This window comes from Emys orbicularis, chromosome 4 (assembly GCF_028017835.1).
Source record: "Emys orbicularis isolate rEmyOrb1 chromosome 4, rEmyOrb1.hap1, whole genome shotgun sequence".
Lineage (NCBI taxonomy): Eukaryota > Metazoa > Chordata > Testudines > Emydidae > Emys > Emys orbicularis.
The window spans coordinates 97,892,773-97,905,310 of record NC_088686.1 but is presented as its reverse complement, the minus strand read 5'-3'; the positions used below and the strand labels follow the sequence as shown (position 1 = coordinate 97,905,310).

At 41.5% G+C, this 12,538-nt stretch overlaps 1 protein-coding gene across 1 annotated transcript in view; it reads left to right on the top strand.

Annotated features, from left to right (window-relative positions):
• FAR1 (fatty acyl-CoA reductase 1) overlaps positions 1 to 12,538 on the top strand; it is an 82,476-nt gene that overhangs the window by 46,849 nt on the left and 23,089 nt on the right. Inside the window, exons 5-8 of the mRNA XM_065403501.1 lie at positions 4,513 to 4,690; positions 6,465 to 6,509; positions 6,600 to 6,718; positions 7,217 to 7,284. Coding sequence (XP_065259573.1) covers positions 4,513 to 4,690; positions 6,465 to 6,509; positions 6,600 to 6,718; positions 7,217 to 7,284 — 410 coding nt within the window. The remainder of the gene's footprint in view (positions 1 to 4,512; positions 4,691 to 6,464; positions 6,510 to 6,599; positions 6,719 to 7,216; positions 7,285 to 12,538) is intronic.

Below are 12,538 nucleotides of genomic sequence, written 5' to 3'. Positions count from 1 at the left end.
AATGCCTCAGTTTCCCCAGCTATATACTGGTCATGATACTACATCGGTGAGGTAGGTATTATGATGCTTGGCCTTGTGTAGAATGCTTTGAAATGCTCAGATGAGAGATGCTGTACAAGCATAGTGGAAAAAAGGTATTAAAAATTTACTTTTTTCCTTTTAAAAAATAAACATTTAATTTTTAATTTGAAATTATTACCGCTGATGTTAAAGCCTAATTTGTTGTAATATTTTTAAAATCACAAATCAAAAAAAGAAAAATTAAGCAGTACAATGTTTGCTACTGACCCTGTAAAGAAAGTCATACTGCTGAACTGGTGATAGTCACTCGACACCTGAAATCACAGTTAGTTAAAATACTAAACCTGTTTTTTACAGTAGTATTCTCTTCTGCAAGGGCAGAGAGAATATTTTCTTCATTTCAGTTTATGCAACAAGTTCAGTTTCATGACCAATTGATTCAAAATTAAGAAACGGATTGATTGGGAATCAAAAAAGGTAGGAAAGCTTTTTTCTCTTCCAGTCTATACATAAAATGAAAGGTATGAAAGGATGAGATCTCCTAGTGCCAAAGTGTTTCTAGTCACCTCAAGAATCAATTCAATTTACTAACTACAGATCATCTTTTCTTTTTTTTAATAATCAGTTTTAAATGCAAAACATGTTTTAATAAACTTCATTCTTGGGTACCCAGTGCATTTGACGTTTATTTAATAAATAATTTTAAAATGTTATTTGTGCATTTTAGTTGAATTTTACTTTCTATCCAAATAGAGTTTGACACAAGTCAGGAGTTTATTTAAAAAAATCGAGTAAATAGAAAATGGTGAATGATACATTTCTTAATTTTTACTTTATTTTATCATGTTAGGACAGACTAAATGTATGTTAAACTATACAATTGCTTAAAATGTGGAGTTAAATATAATGTATCCTCCTGGTAATCAAAAAGTAACAAACTTTTTATAAAGGCTATAGTTAATTGCAAATCTCATTTTAATGGTTATCAACCAGGAGACTAAACATTCTTTTAGGGTAAATAACTAAAAATTCAAATGCAAAACAAGATTAAAATCAATTTAAATCAAGGTTTCCTACTTAATGATTTAAACCATAATTAAAATTGGTGACTTAAATCACTTTAATTTTAAATCCTTTCACCCTGTGTACAAATGCATGTCCAAATGAATACTGTGTTTATTTGGTACTTGTTCTAATAAATAACTTCCATCATTTTTAATGTTAGTGTTAGGTAATCCTGCTGCCATGTGTCATTCTGTATAAAGGGGAGTTACTCCCATGTTCCTCAGACTGGTACTCAGAAGCTTAGAGATAAGTACTTCTCAGCATGACAACGATTTAAATGTGGAAGTAACTCAGCAACCTCTTGATGTGTTAGATGTTGGGACTATGTAAATAAAAACACGTTGTGTGAAATACAGTAGAAATTGCTTATTCAAAGCATAAGAAGTCTAAGCATTGCGTGGCATGGAAGGAAGGAGAATGCATGTTATTTTTCAGGTGAAGTGTCTGTTATGTCACAAGATAAATTTAGGAACATACTGCCACAAAAAAATAGTTCCACACTTCACTGCAGTGTATGTTACATTCCACCAACTGCCACAACCCCTAGTTTGGTTGGAACCTAACAACTTTATGATACTAAGCCAGCACAAGTGTCACACAATCTCTGGCCTTTTTTGATGTGTGACTCTCTTCTGGAAAATATCTGGAATACTCGCATCAAATGGATTAGATCAGGTTATCATTTCGGCTTTATAGCACATGCATATGTGCTCCTCAGATAATGTTAGAGTACAATCAACTGGAACTATAGATAGGTATGTTAGAGAATAATTTATCCCTTTCTTTGTTTGGCATCCAGAACAAGATACTTAGTTAACAGCACATTTACAAATCTATAACTACTATGGGACTTGTATATTGGTTGAAAAGTAATCATGTTTTTCAGAAATGCAGAGCTAGAAACCAACTCCTTTACTGTTACTTGAGTATTGTTGGTAGAGGAGGACTCCGTGATAAGGGATCTTTATGGGCTAAACTAAGTTGTAGTTTACTGTAACTTTCTGCCCCGCACCCTGAAAAACATTTAAAATGCACCAAATTAGGTTCCCTTTAGATTCCTTTACTTTTTTAACCCTCTGTAGATCCAGGCCTACCTATCAAAGTGTGAATTACATACACCCTTGCGTATCATATCTGGATTTGATTCACTAAATGTAAGGGGACCTAAATTGTAACTAATACTAAGGAGCCAGAAGAGAAGGGTAAAGCAAGAGGAGTGTGTACAGAAAAGGCCTTAAACATCTTTTTTTTCCCCTAGTATAAAAAGTGTTCAATGTTTTAAGTGCTGTTTAAAATGTGCTGTGGCCTTTTTTATACAGTGGTCCCTTCTCTGGCTCAAAATTTATGAAAAACCTGGTATAAAGAGTTTTTAATACCTTTTAAAAACATGATAGCTGGTTATGGTCTCCCTTGATTTTGCCAATACGAACTGATTTTTAAAGGTATTAAAACTTGTTTTTAATAGATACTAATATATTCAGCAAGTCTAGATAAGATGTAAGAAGTGGTCTATTTCAGTTTTCACCTTCTAGATGTTTAGTATGTAACTTACACCATTTTAGGCTCCCTTGTAAGGTGATCTAAGTTGGTGTAAGCAAGCTTTCAGGCCTGGTCTACATGCACACAATTGCACCAGCTTAACTAAAGGTGTGACTCTTTAAAATTTTTAAAAATTGATTTAATTTAAACTGGTAATACTTCTATGCTCAGACAAGCCTTCATTACACACCAACTAACCTGATGTTTCTCAGTTTGAGCCTATGCCTATAGGAGGGTTTTTCTCCTTGCTCACTGTTAGTTTTTCCAAATATGTTTAACATCATCTTGGAAGAGCCAAGAAAATTGGGAAATGACTTAACATATATAGCTGACATGTAGCAGAAAATGTAAACATTAAATGAGAAGGGGGTAGGCAGAAAAGTGGCAATATAAAATCTTGAAGATGGCAGTCTCATCATTAACCATAACTGATGGACCAAGTCCACTAATTGTGTATCAAATATACACTCTATCCCCTCACTACTTTTTTTAAATATGGTATGAATTAACGCACTACAGAAAAATGGGGGAGAATGAATTGTGAATTGATACGTATTAAAAAGTATGTTTTGCTTTTATTTTAAACCAAGTTTGCAAGCAGTTCTGGGATTTTACTGGATATTACTTTATTTTGTCCTATCAATTTTTGTGTTTCAGTTGAATTATAAACTTCTGGAAATGTGGTGGTGCGCAGTACATTCAGTTGTGGGTTTTCTTGTGCAGTGATCTGTTGCTTTTGACAAATCTTGTATTGATCAGACATCAATTTGTATCCATTTTCTTCTTTTTATATTACCATTTCATAAAAATTCCTGTAAATTCTTCCTCCTTCAAAAATAATCCTTCAGATTTTTAACTCAATTCATAAAATAAACTTTAATTTCTAGAGCACATTGCAATATTTCTAAACATAATGGGGTTGGTCTGTGTAAGAAAACTTTAACCAGAATAACTAAATAAGCTACACCAGTGCAAGCCCTTATTTTTACATACACTTGCAGGTTTAAATTATGCTTGTACCCATGTTGCTTTGGTATAAGCGATTTTTTTTTTTTTTTTTAAATCTGTTTTAAGTGTAGTGGGTTTTAAATCAATTTAGCCTTATTGGTGCAAGATTTCTAATATAGACCAGCCCTTAGTCTCCTGAAATTGACATCAAACTCTTCTTTCAGTACAGTTCTTCCACACTTTACTCACCTCCAGTCTGAGAGCTGTTTATTAAACAGAGTGAGCATTAAGGGCTAAATACTGGTAGTGTTCAACTGTTATTTTTTGCTTCTAATGAGATCAGGCTTTGGCTTCTAAATAAAGGAAACTGTTTTTCATAAGTGAAATCTGAGGGAGTTGTACAGATTGCAGAACTGAGCTTGGTGTAAATTATCTGCAGAACGCCACTATTGTACAACCTACATATATGTGCTTGCATACCAGTGTCAAAAGTTTGGATTTATCTGAGGACTGATTTTTTCAAAGGTGCTATGCTTGTTAGCTTTAGTGCAAATTGGTGCTAAGCATCTCTGAAAATCAGGCTATTGGGTTTTAAAATTCATTGATGATCTGGTATTGGACACTAGGGCTGTTACAGAGCTTTGAAGTGGCAGTATTAAATTACTTCCAGAGCTTTTCCTAATGCAACTTGTAAAACTTGCCAATAAACACTACAGCAAAATTCCTTGCCTTACTGTGTTTATGCCATTCTTTGTCTACATTGCTTCTGCTGAACTTTACAGCTTCAATTTCTTATGATTGTTGCTTTGAAATAAATGAGGCAGTCATAAGCATTTTTCTTGATAAGTTTGTTTTTAATTTCTCTGCTTTCTTTCAGACTTATGTACTCCTTTAAGTGAATTGTACAGTAATTAAATCTTTGTCCTTTTGATTCTTTAGGTGGATGGATGATGGTCTGGTGAAGGACATTACTCCAAAACTGATAGGAGACAGGCCTAATACTTACACATATACAAAAGCCTTAGCAGAATATGTTGTGCAGCAGGAAGGTGCAAAATTAAACATAGCCATTATACGGCCGTCAATTGTTGGTGCCAGCTGGAAGGAGCCTTTCCCTGTAAGTCTTTTTGAGCCTCCCTCTGAATATTCTACAATCGATGTTTCTTGACCTGTAACCTATGCATGCATCCTTGATAGCCTATATTGCTAGGGATCTAGTTCAGAAGTCCATAGAAATCCAAGTTGAAACTTAGTCACTTGTGGATAGCAAACTGAGCTACAAATCTGCCTCATTTGGTTGACAGCTTTCTGTGTGTAGTTTTTGTGTAAGAAACCCATAGATTTAAAGGATAAATTACTCTGACCTCTGGATTGTATCGGCCTATCAAGTGAATTAAGAAGTATTTGTTAAAACACAGGAAGAGTATATTTAGTTCGAACTACTGGAGAGAATATGATGCTATCCTAAAGTGATATTTTTCACTATACACACACACACATTTTACACACTTAACTGTTCATCCAAAACTTTTTCTGATAAGGAGACTAAATAGTGTAGCCTTGAGGAAAGTAGTTTTGACTTCAGTGAGCTTCTGTGTATCTATAAAGAACTGAAGTTTCTCTCATCAGTTAGTTCCCATGACTTCTAAGTGCTAAAACACATGCAAGACTAAAGCCTTGATCTTTTATTTTTTTTCTTTGCCACATTTGTGCTTCCTGATCCTGGAGATGTCTTTATGGACCCATTTCCCCTTCAACTTGCAACAGAAACTGGGGATTAACGGAGCACAGCGATGCCCTGGAGCACCCCCTGTTTGTAGCCACTCTACATGACAGCCATAGGAAAGGGAGTGTTTTAGATGTTGCTTTAGCAGCTGAATGCTATCTGAAGTTTCTCCCAATCTGGGCTAGTCCTCTTGTGACTAGTTTTGGGGCTGTTTTCCTAATTCAGGAGAAAATCTGGGCCAAGATGAGTTGCTTTCTCAAGCTCTTACAGATCACCAAAATCAGAATTATCCTTTCTTTTGGTACTGAATGTAGGCAGGGCCGGCTCTGGCTTTTTTGCCGCCCTAGGCAAAAAAGCCACCCGCCGCCCCCCTCCACCCCCACCCCCAGCACGGCAGGGGAGGGCGCCGTGCCCGGCCGCGGGCCCGCAATCTCCGACCGGCCGGAGTGCCAGGGGGAGGGCGGCGAGCCCCCGGCGACCAGAGCGCCGGGAGCAGGGCGGAGAGCCCGGCCGGGGCTCTCCGCTCTCCCCGGCGGCCAGAGCGCCGGGGGGAGGGCGGAGGGCCCCCGGCGCGGCGGGGCGCTCCGGCCGGGGCTCTCCGCTCTCCCCGGCGGCCGGAGTGCCCCGCCGCGCCGCCCCCCTCCAGGCGCTGCCCCAAGCACATGCTTGGTGGGCTGGTGCCTGGAGCCGGCCCTGAATGTAGGCATTAAAAATTGAGAGACTCCTACTCTAGAAAATGGCAGGAAATCTAATAAGGGACAGCAAAATTGTTTATCTACTTCTCTGGGTCACTGGAAGTAGCTCAGGTCAAAGTATGTCTTGACTTCATAGCTGCTGTTAGGAAACTTCCTTCAAACTGTAAATATGTTTTACAAAATTATTTTAATCCCATTTATTTGGTAAGAAATGAATACACAGCAGCTCATTTAGAGGAGCTAGTTAAATTGTGTGTGGCTCTTCTGCTGGAGTTGTAGTAGCTGTTAATTAAATGCTCTGTCACAGGTATGCAAACTGAAAGCACCTTTTATATTTGAAACAAAAGTAGGAGTGGGGAAGTAAAATGTTGTTTCCTTAAATTGTAACGGTAAATGTTTGTCAAATACAAACTATATGTTGAACTCGGAAAACTTCTACTGAAATTGCTTTTGGTTTTTTTACACAATAGGGATGGATTGATAACTTTAATGGGCCCAGTGGTCTTTTTATTGCGGTAAGTAAACATTTTAATACAACTGTCTTTGAAAGGAAACACATTACTTGAAATGTTTTATTGGTGTGTCTTCTGTTTTTGTTATTTAAGGCAGGAAAAGGAATTCTTCGAACAATGAGAGCCTCCAACAGTGCAGTTGCAGATCTTGTTCCAGTAGATGTAGTTGTCAACACAACACTGGCTGCAGCTTGGTATTCTGGAGTTAATAGGTATAGCAGGTGACAATGCAGTTCATTTTTAATTAGCCCCAAAAGTGGTGGTGTGATGTTTCTATAAACCTAACCATCTATTAACTACTAGTCTGTAGTTTGCTTTTCCCACACTATTATGGAATTTAGGATTCACCATATTAGCCCATTAAGTCAATGGCCAGTATCTGATAATGTGTTCAGTCAGTTGTGCAATAATGTAGATCAGGGGGAAATTCCTTCCTGATCCTTATGGCTGTCAGTTTAAATGATAAATATTAGAGTTGAAGCTTAAATATTTGTTTCATGAGAGAGAGGGGGGGTGGGGGGATTATGATAACTGTTGGGAAGAAAAATGCTTGAAGTACGGAGATAAAATTAAGGTGATTAGATTGGTCTCCCACTTTATCCAAACTCCAGAATTCAGGGGACAAGAGTGATTTGGATAAATAGTTCTGGTTTGGGCTATTGTGTACCAAATTTTAATTTATTTTTAATTATATGTGATGCTTTTTTCAGACCAAGAAACATCATGGTGTACAACTGCACAACAGGTGGCACCAATCCTTTCCACTGGGGTGAAGTTGGTATGCTGTGTTCTTTCTATACATGTTCTCTGTAAACTTCAATAGAAAATTTTTTATTGAATAATAAAAGGCCCAAAATGTGGCCATTAGATAATGTGTATTTCTATAAAGCCCTTGTATCAACTTTAGTAACTTGAGAGCACTGAGTTTAAAATGTTAGCGTTTTTATCATCAGAAATTCAGCTGTCATACCTCTCAACTTTGCAATGTGTTCCATCACTTTTTAATTTTATCCTCTGTTCCCTGTTTCTTCCCCCTCCATTCACTGTTTATTTTCCTGGTAGTAGCTCTTCCACATTTTAGCTGAAGGTGGGACTGGGAAGTCCTACAGCTTTCCTAATAGTTCCCACAACCTAATCTGCCTGCAGTTCGTGGGTAGAGTGAGTAAAGCACTGATCACAGGGAGCAGTAGAGACCCCGTGATGTTGGCAAGGTATTCGCTGCTGGGTTTAGTGGCAGTCTTGCTAAACACATCTAGAACTTCTTGTTCTGTTGTACAGTGCCTGCCACAGTGGGGTCCTGGTCCATGACTTGTAAGCACTATGGTAATACAAGTAACAAATAATAATAGAACAATTAGTCCAAAAGTGAGATGGATTTTGCACAGAGCAGCACACTTGAGCGGTATGATGGCAACTTTGCTTTTGAGTAGTCCGATTGATGTAGTTGTTGTTTTTACCTTTAGGTAGTTCCATGAGGTATCAAATACAGAAAAATAATCTTTAAATTTGGCCCCCTATTTTCAACTCTTAACATACTTTGAATTAGTATAATCTGTTTCTAATATTAAAATATTGCAGACATATGTTTTCTTCCTTATATGAAAATGTAAGATTTCTAACATTTTAATGCATATGTTCTCTTATCTTTGTGATCAGAAGTTTTAATAGGTTTGGAATATATTTGTTCCAAATATTTATATATATCATCTCAGACTGCCCTGTAGCTAGTTTAAAAGTAGTTCTAAGGATTTTCTCTGTACTAAGTTTTTTCTTATTTATGCAGTTTCACTCACACTCACACACTAAATAAAAACATTTCAACCATTTAATCTTCCAAGCAAATTGGTTGGAGCACTACTGGTTTTTAGTTAAATCACAACTTCTTCTTTGAGAGATGTCCCTGTGGGTGCTCCACTCCAGGTGTTGGTGCGCCCCTGCGCCTTTGCTCGGAGATTTTTGTAGCAGTACTCGTACCGGCCACGCCTGCGCAGAGCCTGACCCCCGCTCTGAGTCTAGCTTAATAGTACGCATGCGCGGCCGGTCTCCTCAGTTTCTTCTCTACCGTCCCCGGCCTGAGATGGAGCTCAGCAGACTCGTTAAGAACTTCTTTTCTCTTGTTACAATTACCCTTCTATTTAGTTAGTTTGTTGTTAATTAGTTGTTAGTCATAGTTAGTTACCATTTCTATCTCTTTAAAAAAAAAAAAAAAAAATTCTTCATTCCTGTCAGCCGCAGCTGCTTCGGACATGCCTGGCTCCACAGGCTTTAAGCGCTGCTCTACCTGCAAGGAGCCGATCCCTCTATCAGATGGCCACTCACAATGTATAAAATGTTTGGGGGAGACCCACATCCCCCAAAGATGTGCCCACTGCAGCAAACTTAGCTCCAGGGCACGGAAGGACAGGGAGCTTAGATTGAAACGGCTCCTCCTTCAGAAGTCCCTAGTGTCAGCTTCAGACCCAGGCGCTGATTCCGGCTCAGCTGTCCGCCACAGCCCCCCCGCCTCAAAGAAGCACAAAAAAACTTCAAAAAAAGGGCACCTTTTGTCACCAAAGAAAACCATGAGACGCAAGATTTCTCCAGGCAGATCTACAGCCTCCCTCCCTGTGCTTCCCCGCTTGAGCACATTTGATGAGCCGGGCTCCTCCAGCACCGCGCAAAAACCGCCTGAGGCTGCGGTGGCGGCGCGAAGCTCCAGTGCTGAGGCTTCAGGCTTCCAGCTGCCTGCCTCTCTTCTGGCACCGTTCTGCACCGCGATGGACGCGGTGCCGACATTCCACAACATGCCTGACCCCCTGCAGGCTGATATTGATCTCCCGGCACTGGCCACGGCACCGACACCCGCTGGGCTGACTGGCAGTGAGCCCAGGCTCAAAACACCGGTGCAGAGGAATTTTTCCTCACAGCAACTTCCTCCTGCACAACATTCACCTCACACAGGAGCCTCAGCACTGCAATTTACTCAGGCAAGAGATCTGTTTGTGTCACCTATCCTGCAGTCACCCCTGCTGAATGCCTGCTTCTCTCCAATGGCTGATTCAGGGTCTGAACAGCCTTCCTCAAGTGAGGAGGAAGCTTGACCACAAGGGGATTTTTAATCTTACCAAGACTTCCATCCCCAGACCCCAGCCAATAGAGGTCATAGAAAAATTACCTCATCCTACTCGCATGATCCTGCCCCCTGGTGTGTGAACCCCTGGATGGTACCACCTATGCCCTTTCCACCACCATGGCAGTATTGGGCCCCATGGGCATCATATCCTCCAGAACACGCGCGCTACTCCACCTCAACCAGGCGCAACACCTGCCTAGCACCACCACCTGACGAACCTGCCAATGACACAAGACACCAGGCAGCACTGTCACACTTGCAGGATCAATCAAGTCCTGCTCCTATTCCAGTAGAGACGGAAGTAACGCCTGAAGAAGCCTTACTTCCCCCTCCTCCAACACCGTCAGATGACTTCTCAAAATTTCAAGACCTTTTTAAAAGAGTTGCCAATGAGTTGAGAATTAACTTGGAGGAAGTTCCCAAACAACAGCATGAGTTAACAGACATCCTACAGCCCTCTTCTTCTTCTAGGGTGGCATTACCAATCAACGTAGCCCTTTTAGAACCTGCTAAGTCCATCTGGCAGACCCCAGCTACAAGCCTACCTACCTGTAAGCAAGCGGACCGCAAGTACTTCATCCCTTTTAAGGGCTCTGAATTCCTTTTTACCCATCCAGCGCCAAACTCGTTGGTAGTAGACGCAGCCAACCAGAGGACCAAACAGCAGTATTCCCGCTCCACCCCATCCAACAAGGAAAGTAAACGCTTGGACCTCTTTGGTCGTAAAGTATATGCATCTTCAATGCTACAATTCTGTATTGCTAATTATACTGCAGTTCTTGCAAAATATGACCACAGAAACTATAACAAATTCATGAAATTTATTGATGACATTCCAGAACAAAAGAAACAACAATTCACAGCTCTAGTTTCCGAGGGACAAATCATACCACGTACCGCTCTTCAAGTGGCCCTTGATGCAGCCAATACTGCAGCAAGATCCACCGCCACAGCAGTGGTTATGCGCTGAGGTTCATGGCTCTCCTCCTCTTTCTTTCCTCGAGAGGTCCAGACTACGATTGAAGATCTTCCCTTTGACAGTGACAAACTCTTTGCTTCCACCACGAACGACGTACTTCATTCAATAAAGGATTCAAGGGCAACCCTCCGGTCCTTAGGAATCCAAACCCCTATGACCAGAAGGAGACAATATAGATACCAACCTTACCACCGTCCACGCTACCCCGCATATACACAGCACTTCCATAGATCACAGGAACAACAACAGCAACGCCAGAGACTGAGATACCAGTGCCGTCGTCCCAATGCTTCGGGGGCGCCTCAACCCCCTCCAACTAATAAGCAGATCTGAAGCCTTGGTCGAGGGTTTAGAAAACAGCGTTCCCACTTTAGCGCGTACACCGCATGCACCCATTTTTGGACACTGCCTACGACCATTTTCCCATCAATGGCAGAGCATTACCACCGACAAGTGGGTTACAGAGGTCGTTACAATTGGCTACTCTATCCCCTTCCTCTCTTTGCCACCCACCCTCCCCGTCCCTCTTCAGGGACCCCTCTCATGAGCAACTGCTCCTTCAAGAAGTACAACATCTCCTTCAACTGGGAGCAATAGAAATTGTGCCCGAACGACACAAAGGGAAGGGTTTTTATTCCCATTATTTCTTAACAGAAAAGAAAACTGGGGGATGGCGACTGATCCTCGACCTCAGGCGGCTCAACAAATTTGTCAAAAAACAAAAGTTCAAGATGGTTACTCTCACCACCATAATCCCAGCGCTGGAGCAGGGCAATTGGTTTTCAGCCCTCGACCTACAGGATGCCTATTTCCATGTGACTATACATCCGGCCCACAGACGCTTCCTTCAATTTACCCTCGGCTTGACACATTTTTAATACAGGGTTCTACCCTTCAGACTGTCCACAGGCCCCCGTGACTTTTCCAGGCTCCTAGCCGTAGTCACTGCCTACCTCAGGAAAAAAGGGGTCATAATATTTCCTTACCTCGACGATTGCCTCCTCAAAGCCTCAATGTTCGACGAAGCTCTCCGGTTCACGCGGCTCACCATCGATTGTTTCCTATCTCTCGGCCTACAAATAAACAAAACCAAATCCACATTACGCCCCACCCAGCACCTGGAGTTCATAGGAGCAGACCTCGACTCCTGGACGGGGTTGGCATCTCTCCCACCCGACCGCTTCAACTCCATAAGCCTACTGGCCACAAGACTTCGCAACCGTCCCCAGGGCACTGCTCGAGACTGGTCTACAACTACTAGGTCATATGGCCTTGTGCACTTTCGTGGTCTGAAATGCACGACTATGCATGAGGTGCTTCTAAGCGTGGTTGGCCACGGTTTACAGACCGAATGTGCACGCTCTAAACAAGACTCTCTCCATACCTTTCAGAGTCAAAGACTTTCTACTGTGGTGGACAGTTCACTCAAACCTATGTTCTGGAGTCCCTTTTCTCCAGGAGACTCCATCCCTCATACTGACTACCGATGCATCCCTGACAGGATGGGGTGCACACATGTCTCACCACACAGTCCAGGGGCTATGGTCTTCAACCGAAACCTTCCTGCACATAAATGTCCTAGAACTTCGAGCCATACGCAATGCGTGCCGTCACTTCCTCCCACTAATCAGGAATCAACATGTACGCATAATGACAGACATTGCCTGCATGTTCTATGTAAACAGGCAGGGAGGAGCTCGCTCCCACTCGCTTTGCACAGAGACTATGAAGCTCTGGAATTGGTGCCTTGCGAACAACATCCGGATATCAGCTGCCTATCTTCCCAGAGTGATGAACACCACAGCGGACGAATTAAGCAGACCCTTTCCCTGGGATCACGAATGGGAGATAGACGAGAGAACCATTCACAACATATTCCGCATTTGGGGTCACCCAACCATAGACCTTTTTTTTGCAACTGCGAAAAACACGAAATGTCCC